Genomic DNA, 20,525 nt, shown 5'->3' with positions numbered 1-20,525 from the left:
GCGACAAGCCATTCCACTCCACAGGCATGGACTGCTTTGGCCCGTTGTATATAAAGAGAGGAAGAGGCACCGAGAAGCGGTGGGGTATTGTATTCAAATGCATGACCACCAGAGCGATACATATCGAGCTCCTTCCGACCATGAGCACAGACTCATTCCTTATGGCCTTCCGAAGATTCACATCACGGAAAGGAAAACCGTCTACATTGTTGTCTGATCACGGGACCAACTTCAAAGGCGGAGAAAGAGAGCTGAGAGAGAGCTTCCAAGCTATGGGCCCAGAACTTAAGACCCATCTCGCTCCATCCCAGATTGACTTCCAGTTTAATCCCCCGAACGCACCCCACTTCGGTGGAACCTGGGAACGAGAAGTACGTTCTATAAAGACAGCCCTGTACGCCGTACTTGGGGCCCAGACTGTGGCGGAGGAAGTCCTAATGACAGTCCTCACGGAGATCGAGGGAGTATTGAACTCAAAGCCCCTCGGTTACGTCTCCAGTGATGTAGCAGATGTCGACCCAGTCACCCCCAACACACTCCTAATGGGGCGGCTGGACCCCGCGCTACCCCAGACAATGTACAGGCCTGAAGAAGCGAACGGCCGAAGAATGTGGAGGTACAGCCAAGTACTAGCTGACAAGTTTTGGAGCAGCTTCCTACTTCACTACCTACCGTCTCTACAGACCCGCCAGAAGTGGGTAAAAGAGAGAGACAATTTGACAGAAGGAACAGTCGTCATGATTATTGACCAGTCACTACCCAGAGCTATGTGGCCGGCTGGCCGCGTAAGCAAAGTGATCACCGGTGCCGATGGCAAGGTCCGAGCAGCTGAAGTACTCGTCCAAGGGCGCACTTACACACGTCCCGTGGCGAGGCTCATAGAACTGCCCCGACTCCCAGATACTATCGATGATGACCATGACCCCATGACTTTGTGAGTTGACTGACCCTTACAGCGGACCTTGAGTGGTAGACAGTGCGGTTAATCTGTCTCTGCTTAGCTAATTAGGTGGGACTAATTAGGGGGCGGCTGTTGTGAAGGATCAGATTAAACCGAATATATATATTTATTTATATATATATATTTAATTGTATTTGTATATCGTTTGATATCCCCTGTATATTCCTTGTACAATATGCACTGAATATCCCTTTAGTCTACTAAACAGCCCATAATAGTTTCATTCTACCATTGGACGAGAACCTGGCGACAGGTTGCCATACCCCTAGGTCCAAGTTCAATCGTGCCGCCTAACATGTCGTGGCAAGCCCCGGTTCCGCGCAGGAATATGTCGGGCGAAATACGAATGGTACTATTTGTTCATAGCGCATATATATATGGCGCAAGTAAAGTAGAACTTTCTTTTAGTCCAGTTCTTTACCCTCCAACAGAGTGACAGACGCAAAGCCTCCCCACGACGCACGTGTGGTGTAGTAAGGCCTACTTTGCCCCAGAATAGGCATTGAGATATCGTGTAGATTAATAGTTGAATAGTCATAGTTTGGCACTATACCGTCGAGTTGGACGTATTCTATTAAGCTAATAATAGTCTATTTATGTATGGTGCATCGTTCGGTTAGAGTTCTAAAGTTATCAGTACCCCCATCGTTCCTGACGTTATCTGGACGCTTAACCAGGCTGAGCAGACCCCTAGTGGTGCTTGCATCCGAGGAGCTCCGGGCCAGGGCGACTGGACCTGTATATTGGATTACTCTACCCGGACGACGGCGAGCCTTCCACGGCTTGGATTATGCTTTGGGTGCTTTGATTATTCCATGGATAAAGGCCAACACTGCGGAGTGTTGGAACTACCCCCCGGAGAGGACTCCAGGTGAGACGGCGCTCTACACCAGTGAGGTCGCCTCACGTCTCTCCGTTGTGGACCGGCAGCTACCGTCCACAGAGGGTCCAGCTGTATTCGTCTGCGGACCGAGGTTCTGTGGGCACCGTGTTCAAGACTTTGAATTCTCCCAAGAAACCGTCGGCCAGATGGGATACCGCCAGCGGCTTCTCTAACCCCCCCCTCCTACTGTCTTACAACCAGCGGGACCCCCCCCCCCCTTAGTGTATCCAGCTATAATCATTTAAGTACCATCGCTATCGTTTCCTAAATATTCCAGGTTGTATACTTACTCCCTGCGTAACCAGAGATTGGACATTCAATGTTGATTTACCTACGAATACTCATTTGCCATAAAAGTGCATATTTCAAATCATAAATGTAATTAAGTGAATGTTGTATATACCTTTTGCTATATTAAACCTTCGATTTGGTACATTTGTGTGGATTCGTTTCATCAGGTGGGAAAGTGTTCATCATACTTATATCATGTACTGGATGGCCAGAAGTTAAAGTACAAGAGGTAGTGGTATTAAATACCATATCTAACAATACAGTCAGGGAATTGTACCCCTCAGTTACAATAACCCACCCCCTTTTCTCACGAATGGATGGTGTTGTAGAGTTCGCTTTTGAGCGTTTCCCAGGGCTAACGCTAAGCTAACGGCTAACGCTAGTTAGCTTAGCCTAGTACAGTCTAGTATAGCCACTGTAGCACTTATTTTTCAGCAAAGAACGTGCAATAAACTAAACGGATACATTCACTGTGTGTTCTGCCTCTCATTTGTTGATGAAACAAAACTAACATCAACACAATTGAACACCAAAAGCGGAGTTTAGTCTCATAGGCGCTGATTTTGTTAGCTTACATGCTAACGTGAATGGAATATGCCACTATAATAGTATAGCATTGTGGCAAACGCTAAGCTAACGGCTACCGCTAGTTAGCTTAGCCTGTTCAGCAGCTAACATTATCCCATCGCTTGTGGCAATTATACTGGTCTAATAGAAATAAATGCATTTGAACATTGTCCAGTTGTTGCTGTGTGTTTTTATCTGCCCAAAATTCAAGCAAGCATGAAGCATGACAGTAACGACGCTGTGTGTGTCAGCACGTTGATACAGAAGCCTCCCGTGTTTTGGTACAAGCTTGTACACCACGCCCCCCGCTCCCACCGGCGCGCACTCGAAACCACCTATTTCAAGCGTCCCAGGTTCACCGCCCCCGGGGACGAATCAGCGGGGGGCGGGGACGGGGGTAGCGTTCCCACTCAGACAGACACACCCCTTTTGGGCGCGACCCGGCGCTGATTCGGCCCAGAGTAGTGAGTGAGAAAGGCCCCTTAGTGTCTTGCTTAAGGACACTTTGACACCCTGCCTGGGAATCAAACCGGGTACCTCCGGATTACCAGACAACTGCTCTACCTCCCGAGCCACTGTCGCCCCATACAAATATATATATATATATATATATATATATATATATATATATATATATATATATATATATATATATATATATATATATATATATATATATATATATATATATATATATATATAAAATACACAAATGTTCAGACCTCAGCTACCTCTGGAACAGGAATATATGTGATATCTAGATTCACTGTATATGTTGTTCACTTTCACCAAACAGATGGGGCTGCTATAGGAGAACAGCCTGTATGTGGTTCTAATCACAATAAGAAGCGTGAGGAATGTACCTCAGCAGCAGCAGCTGGGAGAGAACTGGATGGGTCTCTACAGGCACAGACCCCCCCCTCCTTTGCTCTGTCACTCAGAAACAGCACATCATACAATATGTTCATTCATACCCCATATGTCATCATCGTCACCTAAACCGCGGCGGGCTTAACATCCAAAAGACATGCCGTTACTTAGAAAAGGCCCAAATCAGTGATCCACATGTAAACAAAAGGGAAGCCCCGCCCCCAAAGACCAGGAGAGGAATAGAAGCGTGTTTTCATTGTCTAGTTGATTGACTTCAGCTCTTGATACACGGATTAACACTTGACACCAGGTAAATGGCTGTAAAAGGTTTGTTTACGTCGGTAATGTGTGTGTAAACAGTAACACACACCTGAATGACCTGGGCCCCGTTCCATGTACGTGGTTCAACTAAGTCGATCAACATGTCCATTATCCAGCTTCAGTTAACCCGATGTTCAAAGCCGGGATTTTCCTGTTTCACAAAGGAGGATTCAGTCTCGTTAACTCAAGCCAGACTTGAGAGTCAGGCTCAAGTCAGGCTAGATGCGCGCTCTCGTTTTAGGTGGAAAGCCAGCACGTATCGATGGCAGAGACCCTGATTCTCAACGGCATTGATTGATTAATTGATTTAAGACTTTATTGACAGATTGCAATAGGCTCAATCGCCTCGCCGACAAGTTAAATGCGTTATCTATAGGCTAATTCTAAGTCCCTCATTACCTCAATCAATCAGATTATATTTCTTTAAACTTGCCTGCTGGATTGAATAATCAAATGAGATCTTGCTAGCGAAAATTATTAGTTAACTGTTATACAGAATTACGATACGGCTCTCTTACCCATTGATTGATGTATAGTCAATCTTTTACTTATCTTCTCTGTGGTGTAACGGGTTCTTCGTTTGACTTTCACACGGACGACCGGGGTTCAAGGCCCTAGTCTCGGGGTTCAAGGCCCTAGTCTTTTCCTTCTTTTTGCAATATAGGAATAATTCAATTTGGTGCACGTTGAGAGCTATATAAAGAATGACATCCTCAATGCATGTAGATTTATAATATTTTAACTTAAAACCAGGCTACTTTGGCGTATAATCATTAATATTATATTCAAAAAAATCATATTGGAAACACGGGGATTTGAACCCCGGTCGCTGAACTGGCAGGGATGAGCACTACCGCTGGGCCACTGGGCCAGATGGGATAAATTCATTGTTTATACATTAATGAACGAGAGACCCGTGTTTAGAATATCCGTTGTTTTGAATGAAGTTTATCTCTTTATCCTCATTCATTAATGTGACGTCAACGGCTCATTCAATTTCTCAAATCCGTCAAACAGCGCATCTCATCAGACATCTTAATCCCAGTTACAATTAAAATAACCACATCATGTGTACATCGCACGAGCGAGCGCCACCGTCGCCACGGTATATATAACGTGCATTATTTAGGACAAAGTGAATTTAATATCAGCATTTTGGGTCTATTTTACATTTCAAAAGCCCCCTCTGGAAGAATGGAGCACAAAAACGTAATTCAGAATGGTATAATGCAGATCGTAGACTGTGGGAATAGTTTCAGGAAACGGGCTGTCACTTCTTTGCGGGGGCGTGGCGATAGTTCAGGCTAACTTGAACTTGAACTCTGCTTTCGAGCAGGCTCAAACTTTTGGATATGTTGTCATGGTGATTTGGGAAATCCAGGTACATGAAATCGGAAAGTCAGGCTAACACAGTTAGCCTGATAAAGTTATCCGGCTAACTCGGTTATCCCGGTACATGGAACGGGGCCCTGGCCGAATCTGGCTGGACCGGCTGAGACAGACACCTTTCACAACCTGGCCAGACCTGGCTAAAGCCGGCTGGGACTTGTTGGATCATCATGGTTTAGCTTGTGTACCACGGTTGGTGGTGAGAAACTTGAAAGATTTCTCAACACAATCCATGCTGTTCCTCATTCTAGCTCTGGCTCATTAGTCAAGCTGACTGAAGACAACTGAAAACTACTCCACAGTGTAAACAAAGTAGATTTCAGTTGAACTTGACCTCATTGACTTTTGACTCTTAACTGCATAGTGCCATGTTCTACTATGTATACTATTATCCATATAATATACTGCCATTCTATTATTATTATTATTATTATTATTATTATTATTATTATTATTATTATTATTATTATTATTATTATTATTATTATTATTATTATTATTATTAGTAGTAGTAGTAGTAGTAGTAGTAGTAGTAGTAGTAGTAGTAGTAGTAGTAGTAGTATTATATCAAATTATATATTTATTATTATTATATTTGATTATATATGTATTGTTATTAGTATTATTATTATTAATAATAATAATAATAATAATAATAATAATAATAATAATAATAATAATAATAATAATAATACTAATAATAATACTAACAATAATAATAATAATAATAATAATAATAATAATAATAATAATAATAATAATAATAATAATAATAATAATAATAATAATAATAATAATAATAATAATAATAATAATAATAATAATAATAATAATAATAATAATAATAATAATAATAATAATAATAATAATAATAATAATAATAATAATAATAATAATAATAATAATAATAATAATAATAATAATAATAATAATAATAATAATAATAATAATAATAATAATAATAATAATAAGTATAAGTATAAGTATATGTATATGTATACTGTATATTATATGCTCTTTTTCTTATTATATTTATATTATCATCGTTGTTCCTGCCTGTACCTCCCCTCCATCATCCCCCGTGCTGCTATGACACCTGCATTTCCCCAAGGGGATTAATAAAGGAACACTTGACTTGACTTGACTTTGCGTTGCTTTGTGCCAGAGTAAGAATGAGGAGCAGCATTGGATTGTGCTGAGAAAGGGACTTTGCAGTCAGGTCTACGCTAACAGCGCCAGATCTATACCTGCTATAGTGCTCTGGATGCGTATTAAACACACAGATAACTTCACACCAGTGAATGGCTCTATAGACAGGTTGCTGGTAGTATAGGGAAGAAAATACAGCCTTCACCAACATGTCCATGTTATCCCTATTATCCTGAATAGTGCAATCAGATTTCAAATTTCAGATTTGTTCACATTTTAAGGGGATATGAACATATTTACTGGTCCATGGCTATTGTCAGTGGTGGAAGAAGTACACAGTTCCTTTACTTAAGTAAAAGTAGAAATACTCAGATAAATGAGTACTCTGGTAAAAGTAAAAGTCTTCCATTCAAGTTTTACTTAAGTAAAAGTAGATACGTATTTTCTATTGAATGTACTTAAGTATCTAAAGTAAAAGTACACATTCTACATGACGTTTGTGTATCCATTGACCTCTATAGGTTATGTTAAAGTGGTATGTGGTCCAGTTATGCTGCTCTGATTACGCCCTCTTGAAGTTGATGGGCTTCAAATGTTAAAATATATACTGTAATCTTCATACATTTTTTATTCAGTATGTATGTTATGTTTTCTATGCTAAATCCTTTTCTTCAAAGTAACTAGTAACTGATGGGTTCAGATAAATGTAGTGAAGTAAAAAGTACAATATTTCCCTTGAAATGTAGTGGAGTAAAAGTATAACGTTCCCTAAAATGAAAATACTCACATACAAGTAGCTCGAAATTGTACTTAAGTACTTGAGTAAAAATACTTAGTTACTTTCCACCCCTGGCTATTGTATTTTCAATCAAATAAACCCTACTCACATCTCAAAGCTCAAACTAACATCATGTGAGCCAGCCAACAAAGTTAATCTAGAAACGACAGCTCCTTGCTTTGTCTCCTGGTGAGCTCACAGATCACAGCGTTTGGCTTCTGGCTTTAGGAGTTATTCATATTTACACCGTTTGAACCGTCTGAGGTCAAAGGAATACAGACAGGATAAGACAAGGTATTCCTTTATTGATCCCCTTGGGGAAATTCAGGAAAACCATATGCAAATTCAGTTTCAAGGTGGATCTTTGAGATAAAACCGATACTATTTGGCTGATTCTAGATTGTGGATCGGTTTATTTACCTATAGGGATCAGGCTCATTAAAACACAAAGAGTCAAATCATTGCAGTACAGGCTCTAATTAATGCTGACTGTCCCAGCAGTGTCATTCATGAGTTTTCTGGGTCTGCTTTTACCGTACATAACACTGTACAGAGCAGCAGAGACAAGGGAGGGACATGTCCCCTGTGTGTGTATGCATGACCATGAATAAATATGAGTGTGTGTGTGTGTCTTGTGTGTATATGTGTGTATGTGTGTGTATGTGTGTGTGTGTGTGTGGTGTGTGTGTGTGTGTGTGTGTGTGTGTGTGTGTGTGTGTGTGTGTGTGTGTGTGTGTGTGTGTGTGTGTGTGTGTGTGTGTGTGTGTGTGTGCGTGTGTGTGTATGTGTGTGTGCATGTGTGTGTGTGTGTGTGTATGTGTGTGTGTCTGGGTGTGTGCATGTGTGTGTGTGTGTGTATCTGTGTGTGTGTGCCTGTGTGTGTGTGTGCCTGTGTGTGTGTGTGTGCGTGTGAGTGACTTGTAATCACGTCCTGACTGTCTGGGACCACGCCCTATGATGTCCACGGCACCCGTCCACGTTGACTGATCGGAACTTTCATCCGCTGCCCAGGCGGGGCCGGGCCCAATCAGTCAGAGGTTCTGACATTGACTGAACCCAAAACCCGAGCTGAGCCAGGATCCCACAGAGCCGCGCCCTGCGACCACAGAACTGGACCTCTCCAAGACCGAGCAACTCCCGGGGATCCAGACTCATTACAAAATACTGGCACTCTTGTCATGTAGCTGCAGGGAAGCCACCAGAAAACCAGTCGGCACATTTCGTGGACTGACCGCATAAGAACCAGGCCCCGATGGTCTATGTATACATACGTCCCAGAGACAGTAGTGTATATTGATAATGTACTCACAACAGTAAAGGTATACGATAAGATAAGACATTCCTTTATTGATCCCATTGGGGGAAATTGAGGAAGACAAAGGTTTTAGGCCCCAGTGAGAATTGAACTCATGACCCCTGGTTTACAAGACCAGTGCTCTAACCACTGAGCTATGGAGCCCTGCCTTATTGAGCATCAGGTAATCTTGCCGGGGTGGACACCTAAGGCTCCCAGCGTTTGGCTCTGAGCTCAAGTGGCATTTGAACAACACACCACACATATGCCCCCTGAAGTGGCACTCTCTTTTGACTCAATTTGACTTCTGTCGATACTAAAAGAAAAAAAATGCTATTGGTGCCCGGCCTTTTCAGTGGGCTTGCCTGAAGCCAACCAATCCGAGCCAAGACCTTAACACGACCGCACCCTGGAACCACAGAACCACGGAGCCCTCTCTAGGGCACGGCGCAGTCACGGCGTGTGTCAGAGGAACAGTGTGAGAGACATGCGTGTCACTCAAGGTTACGGCAGTGACCCGATGCAAGCCTCCCGTCCGTTGCATCCAGCAGGAACTGGCAGGGGAACCTTTGCAGACAGAACAACTGCATTCTCAAGCTATGGGGGACAAGACCCCAAAAGGGATTGTGGGATTATTCCTGAGGGGGTGGAACAAGAGTACTAGTGTATATTAATGAGTCTGGGTCTCCGGATAAGCCCTGTGTGGTGTTGAGGGTCTGTGGGACCCCGCTTTTCAATGTTTGCTAAAAGAGAAATGATACAATGAATTTTTGTTTCGACAGGAGACTCATTGGCCTTGGTTAAAGATGTTAAAGAACACATTCTCATTGAGCGCACACTGTGCACCCCCTCCACATACCCCCCCTACACATTTATATTACATACGTGGTGTTCGGGTCCTGAGGGTAATATATAATATATTCAACAAAAAGGTTCACTGTGTACCTTCACTGTCTGCCTCCACCGTGTTTCATTTATATTTTTCAAGATATACATGATTTATTCCATTCATGTCTTGATTATAATGGATTATTCTTTTTTACAGACAACAAAACCTCCTATCTGAAAAATTCACATTTTTGAGAAAGTGTTGTTTTCGTGTTGTTTTCTTGCAGAATGCAATTTTTTAAGGATACCCAATACAATACACTGTTTTTGGACTATATTACTATTATGTGTTAACGATAACGACCAGGTATTAGTGCTTCGCAAAGTGCAGATATGAGGTTTTCCCCCCCTTTCTTTTATGCAGATAGGAGGTTTTGTTCTTCGGCCATCGATATGCTGTCTACAGATGTAAATGTCTCCTAAAGTCTATACTGAAATGTCCCTGTGGTCTGGTGTATGTTGGACAGACAAAAAAATTCCCTAAAGACTCGCACACCTGAACATGAGACTGCGACACGTGCACATAACGTGGATTACGCTCTTGCTCACTAAAATCCTGGGGAATAAAAACAATTTCATCCTTTCCATCCTAGAGGTGGTGACATCATCATCATCAACATCATCATCTCCACAGAGAGGCATATTGGATTCACTCTGAACACGGTGGAGCCCTTTGGCTTAAATTAAGAACTGAATCTGTCACGTCTCCTCTAATCTGTCACACTTGACCTTTAGATGTACATTATTTATTTTCTGACATGGCGTTATGGGGTGTGGCACTTGTACGCTGACTCACCCTTGGATTCGTTATCCAATAGATTTGTTACCCTGTTCAACCAATTATCCAATGACAACTGGTCTCGGTTGACTATGTACGTCGTTTCAAGTTGTGTTTTTATTTGTCACATATAAGGTACATGTACATTATAGTGAAATGCTTGGTTCTGTATGAGCCCTCTTAGATTGTGCTTCATGAAACAGTAAAAGACCAAACAATATACAAAACATACAATATACAAAACTAAAATGTACAAAATGCTAAATGGAAAGATTTGGTAAAAAAGGTAGTGCACATGTGTGAGAATAAATAGATAAAATACGGTGTAATGTTTAACAAGTGTTTAAAGTAAGTGTTTAAAGTGAGTGTGTGCATTTGGATGTTGCGTGCAATGCATGATAGAATGGATGATTATGTTACAGTGAGTCCACATTGAGCACATTGTCTACTTCAACTCTGATGAAGACACAGTCGTGTCAAAACGTTCGGACACACTATTTAAAAGCTGCAAATTAATCAGTGTGCTCCAGCCCTCTTTGTCCTCATGAAATTCCTCCGTGCTCGAGCTGAGAGGGACATGACTCAGCTGTATTTCGCTGGAAGATGCGCAGAGGACCCCACACCACAGTGACGGGTCAATCGGTGGAACACTGAGCACATTTCATATACATTTCTTCCACAAACTATAAATTATGTTCCTCAGAGTACATCACGTGAGGGGGGACGGGGGGGGGGGGGGGGGGACGAGGACGCCATCATTAAACTACAGGTGCTTCTTGGGGGTGAGAGAATATCATCTCTATAATACGTGGGGAATGGCGTCACTTTTTCGCCCGACATCCCTCATCCGCCCCGTTACGAGGAGGCGGTGTGGGAGCCTCGGAGAGGACGGGGAGCGTCACCCTCTCGGGACACTGCAGTTAAAAGAGTCATATATGCCATTATTCATAGCGTAGTCAGTAAAAGTGGACTCAGAAACTGTACTCTGTATTTTACCTGGCACCTTTCGTGTGTTACACAAGGGTCAGAAGCCAGGAGAGGTTGTGAAACATCTCTCTTTTAGAGACACCAGTCATATCCCTACAGACACTGTGGACATGCCTTGCCCAGAGTGATAGTAGTGGCCTTGTGCACTTGTACGGAAGCCAGTTAGAGGAGTGGCCTTGTAACTAAAGAACAAAACTATTTCACTCGTCTACGCTGTAAAAGTGAACTGATGAGACAATAAAACGGATTCTGATTCTAGCTGAAACATCGTCTTTCTAGACCTGTTTCTCTTTTTATTTGCCGTGCTGTCGTTGAGATGTTTTGTTGTTTGTTTGTCTTTGTTGCTTGTTGGCGAAGCTGCAAATATGAATTGCCCCACGCGGGATCAATAAAGTTGTCTGAATCTGAATCTGAACATCGCTGGTCTGAATTCCTGGGAAGATCTGGCCAGGGCAAGTGAATGAGGAACGCTCTTCCCTCTTTTAATATTCAGAATTTCCCCAAGGGGATCAATAAAGGAATATATTATATTATATTATATTATATTATATTATAATATATTATATTATATATTATATTATATTATATTATATTATATTATATTATATTATATTATATTATCTAAGGCCAAATTTCCCTCGGGATGAATAAAGTATTTCTATTCTATTCTATCTTATCCACCATTAGGTTGCCCTTGAGCAAGGCACTTAAACCCTTAACTGCTCCAGTTATGAAAGGGACACACCATCTGTAAAATGGTAGGTACTGTATCTGAAACTAGTCATTCCTGTCAGTGAGCTATGTCTAAAAATCGATCTCAGTGAGGAGAAGGACAATGTGGCGATCACTCAACTTAAGTGATGTTCTATTGTTTCTACTATTGTTTTTGCCTTTTACAATAGTAGACACAATAGAACAGAAATAACTGGTGGGCAATTTTACCCGATTTTGCGTTGTCTGTTTATTGTCTGTTTTACATTGTTATTATTATTATAATATTTTTTGTATGTGACTGCGGACCGCTTGGCTTATCGCGGCTGCAAAACCTTAAGAATTTCCCCCTATAGTGGGAGACGATAAAGCCGAACTTGAACTTGGTCAAGAGAACACAGTGACAACTCCTTCCCCCGCTTTTTCATGTTCATTACGTCCCCAAATAACACCCCATGCTCCACAGAGTACATTAGGTGAGAGTAAAACACCGGTTATGAAACAGCAGGTGCATTTTACGGGGGTGAGGTCGGGGTGGGGAACAGAGTCGTCACTACGGTCCGACACCCGTCATCTGCAGGGTTACGAGGAGGCGGAGTGGGAGGGGCCGCAGGGTTTGACTCGGCCAATAAAGGGCTCCTTTTGACGTTCTGAATGTCGTGAAGTGACACCACAGATGTTCGGGGGTTTTCATGGGCCAATTAACACGTGCAGGGTTGTGGCGGGGCGGGACAGACAATGGGATAGAGGGACAGAGGGAAGCAGGGAGGGAGAGAGAGAGGAACATAGACAGAGACAGGGGCAGGGAGGGAGAGAGAGAGAGAGAGAGAGAGAGAGAGAGAGAGAGAGAGAGAGAGAGAGAGAGAGAGAGAGAGAGAGAGAGAGAGAGAGAGAGAGAGAGAGAGAGAGAGAGAGAGAGAGAGAGAGAGAGAGAGAGAGAGAGAGAGAGAGAGAGAGAGAGAGACAGACAGACAGACAGACAGACAGACAGACAGACAGACAGACAGACAGACAGACAGACAGACAGACAGACAGACAGACAGACAGACAGACAGACAGACAGACAGACAGACAGACAGACAGACAGACAGACAGACAGACAGACAGACAGTGGGACAGAAAGAGGGAGAGCCAAAAATGAATACGGATAGACAGAGTTAGAGCCAGTCGGACAGACCTGGACATAAAGGGAGACAGACAGATCTAGAGAGAAGGACATAAAAAGAGACAGACAGACCTAGAGAGACAGACAGAAAGAGAGACAGACAGATCTAGAGGGATGGACATAAAGAGGGACACTCGCCACAGCGACATCGGGAAGACGGAAATCTCACGCAGCAGGCCGACAGCCAAACAAAATATTTGTACTAGATGTTGATGAGGAGAAAATATCTCCAACAGCATGCTGGGTTTACATTCTCAAAAGCTTTTGGCTTATGAACCCCTCCAAACTGTAGGAATGCCTACTCAGAACTCCCCAATGTGAGCGTATACACGCAAAGAACGGTCAACTTTGATACCAAGCAATGCTCTTTTTTGTTTCCTTCTCATTTTACTTGACTTGTTGGAGCGAGTTATAATAGTTTAGGTCGGGGGTACCAGTGTATTCTACTAATGAGGTGACCCTGTGGCGAAACAGTCCCTCAGCTGATCACATAACACTGTGGACCAGTTCGGTTTGTTAACATTGTGAAGCAGTTAATTTAGTTCCTGATGGAAAACATGTTCTTGTTGACAGATGCTTTTCTGGAGAGTGATTGTCTATTTTTTTTTTTATAGATTAGATTAGATTCAAATGTATTGTCACTATACAGCACAAGTACAGTACAACACAAAGAGGGTTGGCATCCAACCAGAGTGCAAATGTAGCAGTAAAGTGCAATAGTAATATACCATGTACAGGTGATTAAACTGGGTATAACATATATAAATTAGTACTACTGAGTAATAGTGCTAATCAGAGTATGCAGAGTTGTAATATTAATATGTACAGTGATACAGGTATAAAGACAGTATGGTAGTAGTCATACTGGCCAGCAGTGTAACTAGTAAGAGTAGGTAAGGGATATGTACAGATATAGATATAGTATCTACAGATATGTAAAATGATAATGTGCAGGTATGTACAGACAGAAGTGGATATATATTATACGATATATACAGCATTTTAATCAGTTTGTTAAGTCTTCGTATACCCATTCATACATAGCATTGAGACCTGAGCGCCTCCAGCGTCTCTGTGCATCATGCAGACAGAAGTAAGAGACTGTGGTCTTACCTGGAGGGACAGGGCTGAGTGTTGCAGGGCATGAGGCCAGTAGCAGGTCTGGTTCTGGGGTTGCAGTGGGAGGTGTTCACCTGGACTCTCAGGTCTTTATAGCACGCCGACTTTGTGTTCATCTGGCCTGGATGAAGGGAACATCACATCCACATGTGAATATTGGAATGTTTAGAAATAAAGAGTTTCCAATAGTTTGATGCGTTACTGGGAGTCAGATGAATGTATGATTGATTATAAAGGTTAATGAGCTTTGCTGAGAGGAGTGTTTTCCAGCGGCCACCTGGGAGCAACAATGATGCTACAGTTAACGTAGTTGCTCTATCTGATCTTGTGACCATGTACATGTCTGTCTATGTTCTTCTTGTTTACTGTGTTTTTTGGAGTTCTTAGTATCTACTGTAACATGAATTGCCCAGTTTGGGACATTCTAATAAACTTGACTTGATGTGGAGAAGGGGATCCAGCTCTCTTGTGGGTAGAGAAAAGTGGGAGTTGGGGACATTATCGCTCTGGGTGTGATATTAAAGCTATTGTTAGGACAAACAAAGGGATTCCTCCACTCTGCTAATCACCTTGCATTGTGACTCCCTAAAACAAACAGATAACAATACTACCACTAATACTACTGAGACTTTTATGACTAATAATACTAATAATACTATATTATTCTATGTCCCTGTTCTATGTTCTTGATATTCTGATGGCTACTTGAGCCTGAGAGCAGTTAAAAACAGCTGGCATTAATTGTCAACAATGTGTCATTGAGAGCCTTCTCTCACCTCTCAGGCCAGAGACACACTGGAAGCTGAAGTGGCCAGCCAGTATATGTTTGGCACTGAACCGGTCAGAGCGCTCTGCGGCCAGCTCCCGATCTCCAGCGGTGGTTTCAGCATCTGGTCTATTTTCTCAGAGCGCCACGGGTGCCTCCTCTATGTATGATCGGAGCAGAGGAGCAGAATCTCTCGCTGACTGGCGAGGAGAAGCGCACCTCTCGTGGCGTGAACAGCCAGGCTCACGTGAGCCGCGGTGGTTCAGCGAGGCGGCCCTATTTAGAATCTAGATGCGAGCGCAACCGCGGACACACGTGGGTTGCGTACAACTCATTTTTGGCCATTTGGTGACCAGAGATTTGAGCGCATCCGTGGCGCGGCGTGGGGTCAAGAGTTGGAGGAATACATTATTAGCAGGTGGAGTTGAGGGCTGGCTTCAATTATGACCAATCAAATCAGCTCCTCTCATTCTCTTTAAGAACAATATGCACACTCTCTCCCCCAGATCCCCTCCCAGCTGAACAGGCAGAAGGAGACTAATTAAAACAGACCAGTAGTGGTCACTCATACCCTCACCGGCTTCCCACCCAGCGAACACAGCCAGCCGATCGTGTCCGTAGGGACGACTGACCAAGCCGGAGGTAGCGCTGCCAGGAATTCCACCCGGATCTCGCAGTTGGTAAGCGAGTGCTTTGACCTCTAGAGTATGCAGCCGCGAGCGAGTTGCCTCTGTGTTGCGCTGCATATCATAGATTGAGACAATAGCGTGACCCCCATAGTGTCTCTGCCTGTATGACTTTTAATTAGGTTTGAACAATGCGAGGCCCAGCTCTGCTCAGTCCTCACATGTCATTCTCGCTCACTCATGGTGCGCTGCTGTGCTCAAAGTTGCATTCGATTATCTCAGGTCGAATAACTGTTTTGGAATGTGGGATCGGATGAATGTTTTCCATGCATGATATTGTGTATCGATTGATTCTGATCCACACGTGAATTCAATAACCGCGAGTGAAAAGCTGACATAGCTTGTTGTGATTAACTGATTAGAAGGTTCCATTCAGCTGACGGGACCTACTTCAAAGTGGGATGAAGTGCACAGTCTAACGTCAATAATAATGGCTTGTTGGAATTTGGACAGATGTTCCTGTGTTCCCCCGCCAACTACCGTCACGAGAATAGCTGAGATCGCCAGCGTCTGCGCTCAGACGCGGTCCAGGCGGGTGGAGACGCAGGCGTGATTTGATGCCAAAATGGAGACCAAGATTGCACAGTGCTGGCGGGGTCTGTACCGAAACCCCCCCCCAGCTCCGCCACCCCACCCATCTTGGTGCAAGCAGAATTGTCAAACAAGTGGAAATAATTAGCCTTTGCGCCCCTGACCAAATTGCAAATACACCTGCAATACAATGCACCGGGCCCAAAGAACACTCTGAATGTCACAATGAAAATGAAATGAAAATACTTTGCCTGATGTGTCATGATCCCTCGGTCAGAACCTAAGCTAACCTCACACCTGACAGTGATTTAATGTGAACCTCACACCTGACAGTGATTTAATGTGAACCTCACACCTGACAGTGATTTAATGTGAACCTCACACCTGACAGTGATTTAATGTGAACCTCACACCTGACAGTGATTTAATGTGAACCTCACACCTGACAGTGATTTAATGTGAACCTCACACCTGACAGTGATTTAATGTGAACCTCTCACCTGACAGTGATTTAATGTGAACCTCACACCTGACAGTGATTTAATGTGAACCTCACACCTGACAGTGATTTCATGTGAACCTCACACCTGCCAGTGATTTAAAAAATTTTTTTATTATATTTTCCCCCCCTTCTTTTTATGTTTTTCTCCCCTCCCAATGTTAGTCGTTATGCCAATTCCAAATCCCCTTCCTGGTCGTTGCGCACTCTACCCCCTACCGTCGGTCTGGAAGGGCGGGGGCTATCACATGCTTCCTCCGACACATGTGTACCCAGCCCACCACTTCTTTTCACCTGGCAGCGCGGACTCTCACTGAGAGAGTGTAACGTGTGGAAGGTCACACTACCTCTCTTAGATCTTTCCCTCGCTGTGCAGGCGCCCCGACCGAACTGTAGGAGTCGCTGTTTACAACGACCAGGACCCACCCACCGGCTTCCCTCCCGCTGACTCTGCCAATCGAGCCAGTACGACGGCCGGCCAAGCCGGAAGCAACGCTGACAGCTGGATTCGATACCAGTGTCTCTTGCGTTGGTGACGAGCGCATTGTCCGCTGCGCCACCCAGCCGCCCTACCTGACAGTGATTTAATGTGAACCTCACACCTGACAGTGATTTAACCTTTATGTGGTGTTAGGGTCTCCAGTGACCGGTTTCAAGGTTATAATATGTAATAACTACCATGCAGTTGATTTTATTATTTTTATGATATCCTCCACAACACATATATAAGCACAGCAAAACTATGTTTCACCATTTTGAAAATTCTGAAGGTATCTGCGGAAAAAAAGGTACGACTGTGGTGTTAGGGTCATTCTTGACCCGGCAAGGTAAAACTATACTATAAAAATACTAAATATAAATAAATAAAATAATAATAAATATACTAAACTTTTTTTCAGAAGTTATATTCTAATATTGTTCTATTATAGTCAGAAAACATTATTATCTATGGGTTTCACATTTAGTATATTACGATTGAACAACCTCATTTTCATCTTAAAAATAAGGGACATGATGTGTCTCGGGGGCCATAAAATCAAATTACAATGGATGCATATAATGTTAGTTAGGGTGTAGTATTAACTATATTGAGTGATACTCCTTTCTTTTTAGTGGTCAGGACTGAATTAGACCCTGGGTCAACATTGACCCGCTAACAACGGTCAGTGGTGCCAATTCCTAACACAACATGAGGGTTATTAATGTGAACCTCACACCTGACAGTGATTTAATGTGAACCTCACACCTGACAGTGATTTAATGTGAACCTCACACTTGACAGTGTGGTTTGATTTAATGTGAACCTCTCACCTGACAGTGTGGTTTGATTTAATGTGAAACCTGATCCCCAGTGTGGTGCTCATCTTTCTTGGCAAGGTCAGTCTACACATCTCCACCACTCCTCTCTAGTTAGCCTAGTCAGTCACACCCTTTAATAAAGCAGGCGACCTCCGACCCATTAGGGCCTACAATCTGGACACAAAGAGGGGGAGGCGGCTGGGGTGGAGCTCAGTAGAGCAGGGAGGAGAACTTTAACTCCAGGGGTCAATCAATGGGAACTCTATACTGAGAGCTTTGTACACACACAACACACACACACACACGCACACAGACACACACACACACGCACGCACGCACGCACGCACGCACGCACGCACGCACGCACGCACGCACACACACACACACACACACACACACACACACACACACACACACACACACACACACACACACACACACACACACACACACACACACACACACACACACACACACACACACACACACACACACACACACACACACACACACACACACACACACACACACACACACACACACACACACACACACACACACACACACACACACACACACACACACACACACACACACACACACACACACACACACACACACACACACACACACCTAGACTCCCACCCTAAATCCCAATGGCCTAAGGTATGCCATTGGTCATTACAGGGGTCCAATAGCTGTGTGTGTGTGTGTGTGTGTGTGTGTGTGTGTGTGTGTGTGTGTGTGTGTGTGTGTGTGTGTGTGTGTCTGTGATTATGTGTGTGTGTGTGTGTGTGTGTGTGTGTGTGTGTGTGTGTGTGTGTGTGTGTGTGTGTGTGTGTGTGTGTGTGTGTGTGTGTGTGTGTGTGTGCATGTTCATGTGTGTGTGTTTGCATGTGGATGTGTGCACGCTGATAGCCTAATAGCAGGCCTTCAGTGGCCTAAGAAGCTGAGGAGGCCCCACCAGTACTTCCATTGAGTCCCTTCTAATGTAGGGTCGTCCAAATGGGCCCTCAGTCAGTAATGATGGGGGCGCTAGCCTCCCTCCACTCAGCTAAGGGCTTTATTACAGGTCCAGGATCAGTCGCTGCTCCATTCATCTACACGACCAGGGGGAGGAGGAGGAGGAGGAGGAGGAGGAGGAGGAGGAGGAAAGGGGCGACGCCTTGTGAATCCAATTATGTACTTTTTTTTTTAAATGTTTCGCTTCAGTTGAAAGGTGACATGGCCCTTTATGTATTGCATCATCGACCTGGATCCAAGATGAAACCCGTTATAGGAGCTTCTATCCGCAGGCCATCAAGTTGCTCAATGTGGACTCAATGTAACATAACTCATCCGTTCTGCATGCATTGCACACATCCACATGCACACACTCACTGAGGTTGCAGCTATTTTAGGTTTGCCTGGTCCACTTTTATAAAACTGTTTGTAAAACATAAACCCTGTATTGTACAATGAAGTGATGTACATCTTTTTTTCAGAACAACCTGGGCTATCAGAATATATATGAATAATTTGGTCAGATCAAGGTTTACATGCGTTATACCACCCGCCCATGGGTTTGGCGATATCTAAGGGTTAAACATTCACTTTAAACACTTTTTTTTTTTTTTTTTTTGGTCTTTTTTCCCCCTCCATTTTCCTCCGATTTTCTCCCATCCCAATGTTAGTCGTATGCCAATTCCCAGTCCCTTCCTGGTCGCTGCGCACTTACCCCCCACAGTCAGATCATCTGGGAGAGTGGAGGCTACCACGTGCTTCCTCCGACACACGTCCAGCCAATCACCGCTTCTTTTCACCTGGCAGCGCGGATTCTCATTTGAGAGGGCGTAGCGTGTGGGAGGACCACACTATCCCCCTCACGTCCAATCCGCGCTTAGCAGGCGCCCCGACCGAACTGTAGGAGTCGCTGTTTACAACGACCCGGACCCACCCCGCCAGCTTCTCCCACCCTCTGATACAGCCAATTGTATCAGTGCAGACGGCCAGCCAAGCTGGTGACAACCCCGGAGCTGTGAGCTGGATTTGAACAGGCAAATCCAGCTCAGCTCCGGGGCTGGTGACGAACGCAATCTCCGCTCGGCCACCTAACCGCCCCTAACTTTAAACACTTTTAAACATTACACTGTATTTTATCTATTTATTCTTACACATTTGCACTACCTCTTCTACCAAATGTTTGCATTTTGTACACTTTAGTTTTGTATATTGTATATTTTTTATTGTTTAATCTTCTACTCTTTTACTGTATGAAGCACAATCTCAGGAGGGTCATACAGAACCAAGCATTTCACTATAATATACCTTATTATGTGACAAATAAAACAAAACTTTGAACTTTAAACTATAGACGTCAAGTTTCCACTTGGCAACATAAACAGTCTAAATGGACCCAAGTGTATTTCCCCATTGCAGTGTTCGCTAATATAAGTAGCGGGAAGGAGATAGACTTGGGTCTGAGCTGTTCCCTAGAATCACAATTCCACTGAAACCGGACCGGGCAGCGGTCTGAAAACATATCTTATATATTTGTTATTTATGTGTTATATATTTGTTATATACTGTACTATGTGTTATATAATTGTTCATT

At 43.5% G+C, this 20,525-nt stretch overlaps 1 protein-coding gene across 1 annotated transcript in view; it reads right to left on the bottom strand.

Moving 5' to 3' along the window:
• Positions 1-10,990: 10,990 nt before the first annotated feature.
• adamts16 (ADAM metallopeptidase with thrombospondin type 1 motif, 16) overlaps positions 10,991-20,525 on the bottom strand; it is a gene marked incomplete at both ends in the record, with an annotated part of 101,345 nt that continues 91,810 nt past the window's right edge. The window contains 4 exon segments of the mRNA XM_084336689.1: positions 10,991-11,083; positions 11,166-11,172; positions 14,146-14,272; positions 15,165-15,204. Of these exon segments, the coding sequence (XP_084192815.1) occupies positions 10,991-11,083; positions 11,166-11,172; positions 14,146-14,272; positions 15,165-15,204 (267 nt within the window).

The sequence above is a fragment of the Notolepis coatsorum genome (assembly GCF_963971535.1).
Source record: "Notolepis coatsorum genome assembly, chromosome: 19".
Taxonomy (NCBI): Eukaryota; Metazoa; Chordata; class Actinopteri; order Aulopiformes; family Paralepididae; genus Notolepis; species Notolepis coatsorum.
The sequence above is the reverse complement of the archived record's forward strand: the minus strand, read 5'-3'. Positions and strand labels throughout refer to the sequence as shown.